Below are 15,278 nucleotides of genomic sequence, written 5' to 3' on the forward strand. Positions count from 1 at the left end.
TCAGAGAACAGTTAATCCCAATACTATACAAACTATTTGACATAATAAGCAAAGAGGGAGTTCTACCAAACTCCTTTTACAACACAAACATGGTACTGATTCCAAAACCAGGCAGGTCAAAAACAGAGAAAGAAAACTATAGGCCAATCTCCCTAATGAATATAGATGCAAAAATCTTAAATAGGATACTAGCAAAAAGACTCCAGCAAGTGATCAGAAGGATCATTCACCATGATCAAGTAGGATTTATACCAGGGATGCAGGGCTGGTTCAACATTAGGAAAACCATCCACATAACTGACCACATCAACAAGCAAACCAGCAAGAACCACATGATTATCTCAATAGATGTAGAAAAAGCATTTGATAAAATACAACACCCATTCCTATTAAAAACACTAGAGGGGGCAGCTGGGTAGCTCAGTGGATTGAGAACCAGGCCTAGAGACTGGAGGTCCTAGGTTCAAATCTGGCCTCAGACACTTCCCAGCTGTGTGACCCTGGGCAAGTCACTTGACCCCCATTGCCTAGCCCTTACCACTCTTCTGCCTTGGAGTCAATACACAGTATTGACTCCAAGATAGAAGGTAAGTGTTCTAAAAAAATAACACTAGAAAGCATAGGAATAGAAGGGTCATTCCTAAAAATAATAAACAGTATATATCTAAAACCATCAGCTAATATCATCTGCAGTGGGGATAAACTAGATGCATTCCCAATAAGATCAGGAGTGAAACAAGGATGCCCATTATCACCTCTACTATTTGACATTGTACTAGAAACACTAGCAGTAGCAATTAGAGAAGAAAAAGAAATTGAAGGCATCAAAATAGGCAAGGAGGAGACCAAGTTATCACTCTTTGCAGATGACATGATGGTCTACTTAAAGAATCCTAGAGATTCAACCAAAAAGCTAATTGAAATAATCAACAACTTTAGCAAAATTGCAGGATACAAAATAAACCCACATAAATCATCAGCTTTTCTATATATCTCCAACACAGCTCAGCAGCAAGAACTAGAAAGAGAAATCCCATTCAAAATCACCTTAGACAAAATAAAATACCTAGGAATCTACCTCCTGAGACAAACACAGGAACTATATGAATACAACTACAAAACACTCTCCACACAACTAAAACTAGACTTGAGCAATTGGAAAAACATTAACAGCTCATGGATAGGACGAGCCAATATAATAAAAATGACCATCCTACCCAAACTTATTTATCTATTTAGTGCCATACCCATTGAACTACCAAAATACTTCTTCACTGATTTAGAAAAAACCATAACAAAGTTCATTTGGAATAACAAAGGATCAAGGATATCCAGGGAAATAATGAAAAAAACACATATGATGGGGGCCTTGCAGTCCCTGACCTTAAACTATATTACAAAGCAGCAGTCATCAAAACAATTTGGTACTGGCTAAGAAACAGAAAGGAAGATCAGTGGAATAGACTGGGGGAAAGCGACCTCAGCCAGATAGTATACGATAAACCCAAAGATCCCAGCTTTTGGGACAAAAATCCACTATTCGATAAAAACTGCTGGGAAAATTGGAAGACAGTGTGGGAGAGACTAGGAATAGATCAACACCTCACACCCTACACCAAGATAAATTCAAAATGGGTGAGTGACTTAAACATAAAGAAGAAAATCATAAGTAAATTGGGTAAACACAGAATAGTATACATGTCAGACCTTTGGGAGGGGAAAGGCTTTAAAACCAAGCAAGACATAGAATCACAAAATGTAAAATAAATAATTTTGACTACATCAAACTAAAAAGCTTTTGTACAAAGCCAATGTAACTAAAATCAGAAGGGAACCAACAAATTGGGAAAAAATCTTCATAGAAACCTCTGACAAAGGTTTAATTACTCATATTTATAAAGAGCTAAATCAATTGTACAAAAAAATCAAGCCATTCTCCAATTGATAAATGGGCAAGGGACATGGATAGGCAGTTCTCAGATAAAGAAATCAAAACTATTAATAAGCACACGAAAAAGTGCTCAAAATCTCTTATAATCAGAGAGATGCAAATAAAAACAACTCTGAGGTATCACCTCACACCTAGCAGATTGGCTAACATGACAGCAAAGGAATGTAATGAATGCTGGAAGGGATGTGGCAAAGGAGGGACATTAATTCATTGCTGGTGGAGTTGTGAACTGATCCAACCATTCTGGAGGGCAATTTGGAACTATGCCCAAAGGGCGATAAAAGACTGTCTGCCCTTTGATCCAGCCATAGCACTGCTGCGTTTGTACCCCAAAGAGATCATAAGGAAAAAGACTTGTACAAGAATATTCATAGCTGCACTCTTTGTGGTGGCCAAAAATTGGAAAACGAGGGGATACCCTTCAATTGGGGAATGGCTAAGCAAATTGTGGTATATGTTGGTGATGGAATACTATTGTGCTAAAAGGAATAACAAAGTGGAGGAGTTCCATGGAGACTGGAACAACCTCCAGGAAGTGATGCAGAGCAAGAGGAGCAGAACCAGGAGAACATTGTACACAGAGACTAATACACTCTGGTATAATCGAACGTAATGGACTTCTCCATTAGTGGCAGTGTAATGTCCCTGAACAATCTGCAGGGATCCAGGAGAAAAAAAACACTATTCATAAGCAAAGGATAAACTATGGGAGTGGAAACACCGAGGAAAAGCAACTGCCTGAATACAGCAGTTGAGGGGACATGACAGAGGAGAGACTCTAAATGAACACTCTAATGCAAATATTATCAACATAGCAATGGGTTCAAATCAAGAAAACATGTAATGCCCAGTGGATTTAAGTGTCGGCTATGGGGGGGTGGGGGGGGGAGGAAAAGAAAATGATCTATGTCTTTAATGAATAATGCTTGGAAATGATAAAATAAAATATAATTAAAAATATATATATAACTTAAAAAAAAAAAGCCCATTGGGATGAAACTCTCCTTATTGGTGGAGATGAAGGCTCTGCCCTACATGAGGGTTTTTGAGAGAATAGAGCTTCAGTTCTCAATCTCCCTTTGGAGACTCCTCCTGCAGGCTTCAATAGAGAAGAGAAATGATGCAATAGATAGAATGCTGACCCTGGACTCAGGAAAATCTGAATTCAAATTCTGCCACAGATACTTGCCAGCTGTGTATCAATACAAGCCACTTCATTGCTTTATGCCTCAGTTTCCCCAACTATAAGTGGGGACAATAATGGCACCTACTTCCCAAGGTTGTTGTGAAGATAAAATTTAATATTTATGAAATATTTAGCATAGTGCCTGGCACATAGGAGGTGCCTAGTAAATGTTTTGTTTCCTTTCTCACAATTTTTATCAAAGAGGGGCATCCTGGATGACTTTGATTTACTTATTTTGGGGATGAGAGTTGGGCTTCTCCCTATGGGTACCAGGTACCAGGGAACCAAGGGGTCTGGATTCACAGGCAAGGATAAGAGGCACAAAAGCACAAACTTTGCCTCTTGCCACCTGTGTGACCTTGAGCAAGTCACTTAGCTTCTCTGGACCTCATTTCCTTATCTTTAAAATAAAGAGGTTGGTCCAGATGGCTTTTAAGCTCCCAGCTTTAAACATCTGTGATCATATAAGCCTATAATGCCTAGGCATCTATGGTCTACTGAATTCTAGGGAACTGGCTGAAGGTGCTAAAGCTCCCTAGCCCTCACTGTCATTTTCCTACTTCACTCTCAACAAGGAATTGACAGGAAATGGAATTGGCCTTGACTGGGGCAACCAGAAGGGAGGAGAGGAGCTGACATCTTGTGGTAAGAGCTTATTTTTTAGAGGAAGGAGTAGAGCCTGTCAAGAGACCAGAGCATGGGGAATTTATCCTATCCTTATTCACAGTGAAACTCACTGGACACTTAGTAGGCAATTGCTAAATGTGTATTGGCTTGAATTCACAGAAGGTTCCAGACTTTGGTGGCCTGAAAAAACTGAACAGATATTAAATTCTGTTCCATCCCAGAGTTGTTTGTGTGTAGTCAGGAGCTATTCCTGAAGAGATCATAGAATTATAGTGGAAAAACATCTTAGAGACTTTAGTTCTACTAGAGGAAACACAGATTTCACATCGGAAGGTTATTTAAAGGCCAGCTGGTCTAACACCTTCATTTTACAGATGAAGAAACTGAAAATAGGAGAAGTCAAATTACCTGAGATCACACAGGGAGTGGATAGAAGAGCCAGGAATTTAATTCAGGCTTTCTGACTGCAAATCCACCATTTACTCTATGACATGGTCAGAAAGTATTTCTAAGGAGGATGGGGCTGGGGCTGTTCTCTAAGGAGATGAAGAGCCCTAGGGAAAATCAATTCCACTTTGTACCATCCTTTCCCCATCCCAACCCCTGCACACAGAAATGACGTCTGTGACAATGAACAGATCTTAGAGTGTTTTTTGGTCATGTACCTTTTGGTAGTCTGATAAAACCAATAGACCCTCTCTCAGAATAATAAAATGAGATGGGGGCATTATTGCCAACAGCTAACCTGATAGGAGATATATTATTGAGAGTATGTGATGAGAGAGGAGAGAGGAGAGAGAGGAGAGAGAGAGAGAGAGAGAGAGAGAGAGAGAGAGAGAGAGAGAGAGAGAGAGAGAGAGAGAGAGAGAGAGAGAGAGAGAGAGAGAGAGAGAGAGAGAGAGAGAGAGAGAGAGAATGTAAGCTAAGCTTCAGGTCCTTTTTAACCCCTGCTGGTGACTAGCCCTTTTTTCCCTCCCCTGCTTGCCTTCTTCCTCTTCTGAATCTGCTATTTCTAGCATTCTTGCCATCTCATACATGAGCCATACCCCATATGCCCCAGTATATCAGGGTGGGTGGATCACCCCAATTTATCATTATAAAGGGGCTTGGGGAGGGATGGCTCTGCTTTCAACCAGTGTCCACCCTAACCATGAAGATTAGTATTCATGGAAGCTCTGAAGTTTGAATTGGTTTTCCACAGACTTGAGAATTCACGAGGGGAAGAGCATGATCATGAGGTGGAGAGCACAGAATTTCCCCAACAGAGAGATTGATCCTTCTTTAATTCCTTATCCCTTAAGCTCAGCTGCCTTGCATCCCTGAGTGTTGGGAGTAATGTTATCGTCAAAGTTAATTAGTGTGATGGAACTGTGTCTCCTTCCCTTCCTCCTCCCAAGAGAGGCTCCCCCACCCCCATCGCAGCCCCTGCAGCAACATATTCTGCTGACTGGTGCTTCCCTGACAGTCTGGAACTGGGTAAAAGCTTTACATGAAGATTCTGGGGATCCCAGTGGCCAGGGTTTAATGACTTACTTACTCTAGGTCCTGGAGTCCCTTGCTCCCCCTGGATACCTCTCCTCCCTGGGGTACCCTGGAAAAGTAAAAAAATCAGCCTTGCCAGCAAATCCAGAACCCATGTGTGTCACCCACCCTTTTTTGGGGAGTGAGATAAATCACAGCTCATCCTCCTTCTTCCTTGTATAATCAACTCCTGTAGCATAAATCATCCCTTCTGATAAAAACCACCCAAGTTCTAACCCTACTCAGCTGGAAGTCTTATGGGAACAGGCAGGCTAGGGCATGGAAGTACAGAGGGACTTCTTTTAAGGTTGAGGGGGAGGGAAGATAATGTATATATTTACCATATACTTTTGGCTTATCCCAGTAAGTTCATTAATTGGAGTGAAATATTCCAGACAAAAAGAACAATAGGAAAGAAAAAAGAGCCCTGGACTGAGTTAGAGAGCTGAATTCTATCATAACTGTCACTGACTAGCTGTGTGACCTTACACAAGCTCCTTCTCTGGTCCTGTTTCCTTCTTTGTAAAAGGAGAAGGGCTAGACTTGTTGATCTCTAAAGCAAGATTTCTCATTCTATGCTTTCACAGATGTATGACCTTTCATGAACTATTTTGTATCACGAACCCTGGAAATGGGCATTGCAAGCAAAGAAAAATTCCCAAAGATTCTATAGTTGTTCTAGGGCTTAGTGAAGTTGGATTTAGGATGAGGAATAGTCCCTTGAGTCTCTGAGGGAAGGCAGGATGGGATATGACAGTCCATTGACTTCAGCTTTGGCTGGGAGAATCCAGTCAGAGTAGGAGCTCACCCTTGTCCACTCCAGGTGCTGCAGAAATTGGGGGGGGGGCTTTCATCTGTGGGTTATTACAAAACAGTGGCTGGTCCTGGGATTTGGATTGAGTAGATTTAATGAGGCACTCCTGCATTAGGCAGGAGGCCAGCTGCAGCCAGAGCTGCCCTGATCACTAAGGGCACTAGTAACTTTCTCCATCATTTTCTTCCTCTCTTTCCTTTTATTTCCTTCCTCTTCCTTCTTTTAGTTTTTCTAAGGTGAACAACTAATCTCTGGAGGCTTCTTATGGAGAGGTGAAGCCAATTGGGCCTGGGTTTGGAACAGTGCCATTGACCACCATTGGTAATTCACCCTCTTACCTACCACCAAACAGAGCTAGAATTTTCTTTTCATTTTCTTTGTCAAATAGTGGATGGGGATGTCCTCAAAGTTAGTGTGACTTGGGTTCTAGCCCAGACTCTGACATATACTATGTGACTTTGGGCAAGTCACTTCTCAGTACTCCAAGACTTAATTGCAAAATAGGTGCTAACCTGTGTTGGTAGAGGCAGTTTCTTTATCTTACATAAGCAGTGTAATCAATAAATCTAGCTAGCTAGCTATATGGATTTCCCTATAACCATGAAATCACAGGCCTAGTCCCTATCCTGATCCCTTATCTCTATGGTAATTATCAGAGAGTAGGGGCTCGAGAGAGAATCCCAGGTAACAAGCCATAGAATCTGCCTAAAGAGAGAGGAAAGGAAAGAAAGCTAAAGGAGGGCCTTAATTTCCCTGTAAGAAAAGCAAATAAGTATTTCCAAGTCCTATTATCCTGAATGCAATTGTATTCTTTAACTTGGATGCAACCTGCTTTGTGAAGAGTTCCCTCATTCCCGCCTCTCCTCTTGGGCCTCCATCTGAAGGAAGCACAAGGAAAACAGAACCTCGGAAAGAAGGCTGCCTGGCCCCCCAGGTCTCCTGGAAACAAGGAGCATGTTGCTAACCAGGACAAGCTTCCATTTTCCTATCCCCATCCCAATAAAGGCCCAGTCCTACAGCATAGATCTGGGCCAAGATACTCAGATAGCACATTTTGGGGCATGGCCAATGTGGGTGTTTGTTTTGCTTGTTTAAATGTATATGTGTTACAAGGGTTTTGTTTTTCTTTTCTTTTTCCAAATTGGGGAGGTAGAGGAAAGGGAAGGAAAATAAGTGGTTACTAATTTTTTTAAGTTTTTAAAAATCTGCAGACAAAGGTGAATACTATTCTCCATGAAGCCAGGGCAGCCTAGGCCTGCATCTGGGCCTGCAGTAGATAATCCTAATGGGGTCACCACATAGCTATCAGGTAGCAAAATATGTGTTTAGAGATTGGGCTGTTTGGGCACAGTAAATGTATTTTCATCCGAGGAATAGATTGGTCTTGTACTAAGGCCTGACCTGAGTTCATTTTAAATGCTGAAAGACTGAAACTTTGGGATAAATGTGATTTCACACTTGATAGGGGGTCAAGGTAGCTCCACTGTAAAAATTCTTCCTGGTCAAATCTCAACATGATGAAGTCCAGGAATATTTATTTGTTGTATGAGTATTCTACTATATCCCAAATCTTAGAATTGAAGGATGTTAGAACTGGGAAAGTGTTCCTCACCTCGGAGGTGATAGGGTTCGACTTCTTCACTTAACATTTGGGGACACTGAGGTCAGGAGGTTAAATTGACTTATTTTATATCATGCAGCTTGTCAGTGGCAGATTCTATGCCAGAACTCAGGTCTTTGACTCTGGCAGTTCTGTGTTCTTTCCACCGGTGAGTCATTGGACAAGGGCTTGGAAATCTCAAATCTCATTGAACTATCTCTATAAGAGTATTTTTACTGTGACAAAACCTGACCTGTATTTCTAAGGCAGCTTCATAAGAAGGACAGATAAGCTTGGCTCATACTTCTGCCCTATGATGTGAAATCCTCAGTGATATCAGGCTCATCTGGCCCTGAGAGGGTAGAAAGAGCAAGAGAGGAGAGAACCTAATGACTATGAGGTCAAATCCATCTCTAAGGCTGGGCTCTGGGTCTGAGGATCCAGCCAGGTGCTTCTAGAATTAAGGAGGGCCATTTTTTGGATGTGCCCATTACTTGGCAAGAATATGATCCCCAGGGGACAGCTGGTTGGCTCAGTGGATTGAGAGTCAGGCCTAGAGATGGGAGGTCCTGGGCTCAAATCTGGCCTTAGACCCTTCCTAGCTGTGTGACCCTGGACAAGTCACTTGACCCCCATTGCCTAGCCCTTACCTCCCTTCTGACTTGGAACAAATACACAGTATTGATTCTAAGGTAGAAGGTAAGGGTTTAAAAAAAAGATGTTTCCCCTCACAAGTTTCCTGAGTCAGACAGGTGTCTATGGTCATATAATTAGGTAGGGAAAGGTGAACTTACAGGGGGTCCTGGAGGCCCTGGAGGGCCAGGCTGATCCAAAGAGCAAGTACAGGTAGAAGCCAGGGCAGGGCAGGTTTCTGCATCTCTCTGAAATGAAAGAAAACATTTGCCCACTTACACACATATGTCTAGAATCTAAAGAATTAAAACCACCAGGGCATTATATACAGACAAGTAAATTGAGGGGTACTAAAGAACCTTTTCTAGCCCAGGACACCCCATTCCAGCAGTGGTAGTCTGCCTGTCTTGGAGTAACCGTCCTCCTCCTCCTCTTCCTCCTCCTCCTCCTCCTCACCATCAGGGAGACATTAAGTGAATAAGTGTTACTAAGTCCCATTATCCTAAACATAATTGTACTCATTCTTTAGCTCAAATGCAACCCTATCTTCCTTTTTCTCCCTGAGCTCCTAAAGCACCTTATTTCTACCTTCATATGGTTTCTATCACATTCTGTCATTTATGCATTTGACTCTTCTCTTCTAGTAGACTATAGTCTCCTTGAGAATAGGAACCAAGTCTTGCTTCCCCTATTGAGTTTTGTATATGGTAGATCTTAGTAAATGTTTGTTAAATGTCTAAATAAATGGGAAGATGAATGGATAAATGAATGGAACAGCGAACAAAGGCATGTTATCATCCTACCAGTGCAGGGACGTCACAGCATCTGTCCTCCTCAGCCCAGGCATCACTGCAAACAATCTGCAGAGACTGAAGCTGAAACTGGAAATGCAGCAAAGATGACAATGTGATCAGTGTGACACTGGACAGATGGCCAACTTGGACTCAAGCAGGGTGACTTTTTAGGTAAGGCCAAGAAGTCAGCCAAGTCTGTCTTCCCACTGTCTTCCCAAAGCCCCAACCAGCAAGGAAATGCCCCTAAGCTTACAGTTGCTGAGCCACTCCGGGGACCCCTGGTTTTGGTTAGTTTCCCCAACATGATGAATCCTGCAGTTGATGGGCTCCCTGCCTCATTGATCAACCTCTCTGTGACCTTCCGACAATCAATATAGAGCTTGACTTTGGTGCGACTGACTGCCAGATGTACCTGTCGAGGAAGGAGCCAAGTAAGATTGGATCTAGTGGTTTGCTGGAGCCAGAGGAGGTTAATATGGAAATGGAAACTCTGATTGGCAAAAACCACCCACCGAGTTTAAAGGATGAAGCATAAGGGAGAGTGTTACCACCTGAGAAGCAATCAAGGCTAATAATTCCAGACTGGCAATACTACTCATAAAGCCAAGCCCTCAACATCATCATACATGTATCACACCTACTTTTTACTGACAAACCCTCAGAAGCATCTACTGCTGCTATCTTCACTTCTTCTCAAGTCACTTACTCCTCAGTCCTTTATAATCTGTTTTTTCAAGTCATCATTTTACTGAAATTGCTCTCTCCAAGGTTATAAGCTTTTAACTGTGAAATCAAGGACCCATTGATTGGGAAATGACTGAAAAAAAAACTTAACGTAGAATTGCCATGAATATAATATGTAGAAAATTGTGGAGAAAGAAATGACAAATACAAGGAATTTAGAGAAACAAAGATTTGCATGAACTGGTAGAGAGCTAGTCTCCTTAGAAGTATGGAGACCTCCAGGGCTGAATAGTGTTCATATTGTCAGACACATTCACTATATGTATTTGCTTAATTGTTTTTCTTGCAAGACAGGATTCAATATGAAATTTTGCATCACTTCTGCCTCCTAGCTGTTTTTTTGGATAATCTACAGGCATTTCAAATGCAGCATGTCTAAAATTACATCTCCAACAAACTTCCTTTTTTTTCTGCTGATGGCATCCTCCTCCTCCTCCTCCTCCTCCTAGTCACCCATGTTCATCTTGGAATCACCCATGACTCATCTCTCTCTCTCACTGCATCCTCTCATCCTATACCCAATCAGTTGCCAAGTTTTGTCAATGTTGCACTCAAATTCTCCTCTCTACTCATAGAGCCACAGACTTCTTTTAGGCCTTTCCATGATCTCCTTTCTTCTGTACCACTGTGTCAACCTTGCAATAGGTCACTTCATTGCCACTCTTTCCTCTGGAATTAATCCTTTACACATTTGCTAAAACCTCCAGTTGCTTCTCTTTCTCTTTAGCACAAAATGCCAATTCTTTATCCTGGCCTTTTAAAACCCTTCACAATTCATGGAATTACTAACTACTACCCACACTTAATACTCCATTTCCAACCATTGCTCATTTGCCAAGCTGTTCCCCCATACCCAGAGTGTAATCCCTCCTCTTCTCAACCTCACAACTCACAGAATCCCTGACGTTGTTCAAAACTCAGCTCAGGTGCCTTATTCTCTTGAAATATAGTTTTCTAATCCTGTCAGTTGCCAGTGCTTTCTCCATCTTCAGTTTTCTTCAGACTATATTTATATATCTGTCACATCCTCTAGTAGACTAGAAGCTTTTTAAGGGAAGAGACTATTTCAATGTGTATCATTAAGGTTTAATTTTGTGATATTTGTATCTCTAGCACTTAGAACAATGCCTTACACATAGTAGGTGCTTAATCAAAAAGTACTGAATAGGAGTAGCTAAGTGGATGGAAAGACAGACTACATCCTAACTGTGTGATCCTGAGAAAGTCACTTAACACAATTTGACTAACTCTTCTGCCTTGGAATCTATCCTTAGTATTGATTCTCAGACAAAAGGTAAGAGCTTTAATTTTTAATGTGTTGAATTTTAACTAAATTTAGTTGAATCAAAGATTGGACCTTAGAGATAATTTAATCCAGAAGTTCTTAATCTGGGTTCCACATATTTTTGGTTGTATTTTTAACCTTGAATGGGGGGGAGGGGAATTACATCTGTATTTTCACTAACCTCTAATTGAAACTTAGCATTTCCTTCAATTATTAAAAAAAAAATTAATCTGAGAAGAGATCCAGGGGCTTCATCAGACGGCAAGAACCCTAACACAAAAGAGATAAAGAACCCCTGATCTAATCCACACAGCTCTTTTGTACAGAGAAGAAATAGACCCAGTTTGGGAAATGTCTTATTCCAGCTCCCAGAGCTAATGGATAACAGAACCAGGATAAGAACTCAGTCCTCACTTCTTGCCCAGTGTTCTTTCTTCTTAGGAAGCCGGATTCTGAGCCCTGGATTTGACTCTCACAAGCTATATTATCTTAGGAAGGTCATTCTCTGCCCTTCTCCCCCATGCAGTAAAGCATTTAGCTGATGAGGACAAAAGATTTACACAAAATGTGTAAAGATGTGGGCAAAAAGTAAAAAGCTTTCTAGAAATGCAGGATGGGAAATGTTTCAGACAAGGAAGTCAGAGACAGTTGGACCCATAATAAGGGGACAGGATGGCAGAGGACCAAGAGCCAAGTGGTAGTGCTAAAAACCCATGTCAGCAACCAAACCCTGACCCTCTTCAAAGTTTAGACCTTGTGGAAGCTCCCATAAAATATCTTCTTCACTTCCTGCAAGTCAAATGTGACTTCTTGCAACTCAGCCTTGTGGTCACGATTGAAATAGGCCAGGGACTTTCTGCCAGCTGCAGGGGACAAGAGAAAAAAAAAAAGGAAAAACAGACAGTGACAGAGCAGATGACCTAAATTGGATATACCTTTCCACCTACTGTCTATGACCAGGTACACAATTCAGGGGCCATGAATCACTCCCAAACTGGCTCATCAAAATGAACTGTAATTGTGAAGAAGGTGTTCCCAGTAGTTACACTGTGTGGATGATGAAATAAGAAGAAATTTGGGTGAGAGGCAAACAGCAGGTATTAATAGAGGCAACTCTCCTCTATCTGTTCAAGGAGGTAATATTGCAAAACAGTGCCTCATCCAAAGGTCGCAAATATTTGGCTTCAGAATGAATGACACATTTTTTTAAAATCATGATTTCACTTCCCTAATTGTGTTTGACATAGGGGCAAAGTTCAAACTGATCAATTTACTTCCTAATGACAGTAGATAGATCATGGTAAAAAGAGGTCGGGTTAGGAGAAGGAGGCTAGAGGGAAGGAAGAGGTAGTTCAAATGCCTGCCATGGAATACAAGGTTGGGGGAGGATCCAGAGAGACTGGCCTAGAATTGAAAACCCTCCATGGATAGCGCATATGTACACAGTTGAGAGCTGACTGCAAATATTATTTGATGGACCTTTACAATGTGAAATTACTACCTGCCCCAGCTTTCCATGGTCATGCAAATAGCTCTGTTCTCATAAGTTTCAGTTCATAAGGTAATTGCTTAGGGTGATTAAAGGAATAATATTTAGGGGGAGTTGTCTACAGCCTTGGACCCTTGACCCTCCAGGAACCCCAAAATGATACCATCAAGGGTGACTCCAAGAAGGGGCTCGAAGGTCTCATCAGTGATCTGCCACAGTGCAAAGGGCTCCCTAGGTGTCTCTGGGAGCACACGGAGGAGAAAGCTGATGGTGTGCTCAGGGGGGAGGGCAGCCGGGTGGATTTCACTAGATTAACACAAAGATAGACACCCCCACCCCAGGAAAGGCATTAGGGACAGCTCCTCTCAGGGTATCAGGGAGGTCAGAATAGCTTGCTTATCAATGTTCTAGCCTCATTGACTGGTGGCAAAACAAGGGGTGGGAGGGACAATGGTCTTTCTGAAGCTCAGGCATCACTGTGGGAAGAGATATACTAATCCCAGCCCTCCATATTTGAACTCTGCTTAGGGGGAAAATATGATAAGTCTAGCAAGGTCTTCTAGAGAGGGACCTTTCTTGGTCCCTGGCATCGCCCATATGGAAGTCCCTTGAGGCAGGATCATAGTGTCATAGGACTATGTAGAGAACAGCAAGTGGCCTCAGATGGTCATCTAGTCCAACCTCCTCACTTCACAGAAAAGAACATTAAGTTTTATTAAGAAGAAATGACTTGCCCAAGATCACACAGTTAGTAACCAGCAGAACCAAGGTTCAAACCCAGGTCCTCCAAATCCAAATCCAGCATACTCCAATATCACCGTGCCTATGTCCTACCTGGCTCGACGCATCAGCTGAACATCCCTGAAGAGTGTATAGATCCGAGTCCCACTAAAGATAGAGGGCTCCACTGACACCCCTTTTATGGAAGCATACTCCTTTTCCACCAGGCCAAAAGCTTCCATCATGTCAAATCCTGGAAATATCCAGAAAATGATGAAGAAGAAAGGAGAAAATGGAAAGGAAAAAGAGGGAACAGAAAAGGGAGAAGGTAATAGGGGGAGAGATAGGGAGATTGGCAGTAAGGTGAAGAACAAGCTGCAGAAGAGAGACAGAGAAAAGGAGGGTGAATGGGAGAAAATAAGAGAGAAAAGGAGATAGCAAAAGAGAGAGGAGAAAAAGAACAGAGAAAACATGAGAAACAGGGAAAAGAGACAGATTAAGAACCTTCTTGTTAGCAGGGTTTGAAATTTTCCATTAGTAGGATTATTCTTTGCCTTTAGTTTTTGTAATTATTCCCTGATCCAAGTGGTGTAAACATGCATAGTGTTAAAATGCATGACACTAGCATGTACCAGATTTGTTAAGGTGCAGACATATCCTGGAGGCCTCCCGGTTCACATCTGTCTTCTTGCTTACTATAAGCTGCCACTCTCCAAGTGCTAAGTAAGATGCCAGCTTCAAGACCCCTTAAACATGAACCAAGCCCTATGGTACCAACTGTTCAGAGCTCAGTGTCACTCAGCACCTGCTGCCATGTCCTTGGTCTGGCATCATCATTCAAAGCCTCAGGCCCTAATCATTGAAAGGGCCTGAAACTACTTCAGAAAGTCATCCTAGCTCCTTCTTCTCCCCATCCAGCCAGGCCAAGGAGATTGAATTACCAGGATGAGATTCCTACAGTGGGAAAAACACATGATCTGTTTCTATGTCCTAGCAGAAGTTTAATAAGCTAGTAGGTGGCTGTGCATGTATCTATTTTCAAAAGAGATCAATAATGAGTTTTTCCTTCCTATCATGGCACCAAATACATTGTCAGAAAGGAAAAATATCTGCAGGCTCTGTAAGCCTCGGAAGGAAAGTAATTTTTGCCTCTGCCTGTCCCACCTTATGTTTCTTATATCACAGAAGTTTCTAATCCATCAATTTTTTTTTCCATTCTGGGCTCTTTATGTCACTTATTTTCTTTTTCTCTAAAGTCCTGTCAGGACTTTCAGAGGTTTCTTCCTTCGACCATGAGCCAATCATACCACCCTGGCTGGTCTTTCTCTGTCTTAGCTGGCCATCAAAGCACTCTGACTCACTCCTCATTTCAGATATTAATTGGTATAAAACAGACGGTGAAATCTGAATTCATGTTTCCAGCTTATCGGAGCTTCCAGCAGGCAAGGGGTAATAGCCAGATATCTCCAAGCCTAGAAGAGGAGTAAGTTTGTTTTAAAAGATCCTCTTCCAAAAACCCTGTCTCCCACGCCTACTCCCACCATTCTATTAATTGTAATAATCTTTATATATTGCATATATTTATATGGGCTATTTGTGCCCAACCCATGGTAGAGTCTTTCCAGCTCATATTTGGTCTGATCAGTTACAGTCAGACACTAACCCCAACATAGTGACGTCATTCTGGTCCTCTGAATACAAAGTATAACAACCAACCAATTTGACATGTTTAGTAAGAGGGAGATTGGATATAAGATTTCATACTTGGTAGTGTGTGTGTGTGTGTGTGTGTGTGTGTGTGTGTGTGTGTGTGTGTGTGTAAAAGAGAGAGAAACAGAGACAGAGATAGAGATAGGAAAGGAAAAGAAGAAAGGAATGAGAAAGAGATGATGAGGGAAAGAGAGAAAGAGAGGA

At 41.9% G+C, this 15,278-nt stretch overlaps 1 protein-coding gene across 4 annotated transcripts in view; it reads right to left on the reverse strand.

Moving 5' to 3' along the window:
• Window positions 1-15,278, reverse strand: part of COL20A1 (collagen type XX alpha 1 chain) — a 127,450-nt gene that overhangs the window by 19,348 nt on the left and 92,824 nt on the right. For all 4 annotated transcript variants that reach the window (XR_008915410.1, XM_056812840.1, XM_056812838.1 and 1 more), the window contains 7 exons: window positions 13,479-13,617; window positions 12,808-12,950; window positions 11,909-12,018; window positions 9,380-9,538; window positions 9,136-9,213; window positions 8,494-8,580; window positions 5,302-5,355 (listed from right to left, as the gene is read on the reverse strand). Coding sequence is in view for 3 of the 4 variants with exons in the window: in XM_056812840.1 (XP_056668818.1) it covers window positions 5,302-5,355; window positions 8,494-8,580; window positions 9,136-9,213; window positions 9,380-9,538; window positions 11,909-12,018; window positions 12,808-12,950; window positions 13,479-13,617 (770 nt within the window). In the remaining variant the exon portion in view is untranslated. The remainder of the gene's footprint in view (window positions 1-5,301; window positions 5,356-8,493; window positions 8,581-9,135; window positions 9,214-9,379; window positions 9,539-11,908; window positions 12,019-12,807; window positions 12,951-13,478; window positions 13,618-15,278) is intronic.

The sequence above is a fragment of the Monodelphis domestica genome, chromosome 1, assembly GCF_027887165.1.
Source record: "Monodelphis domestica isolate mMonDom1 chromosome 1, mMonDom1.pri, whole genome shotgun sequence".
NCBI classification, from domain to species: domain Eukaryota; kingdom Metazoa; phylum Chordata; class Mammalia; order Didelphimorphia; family Didelphidae; genus Monodelphis; species Monodelphis domestica.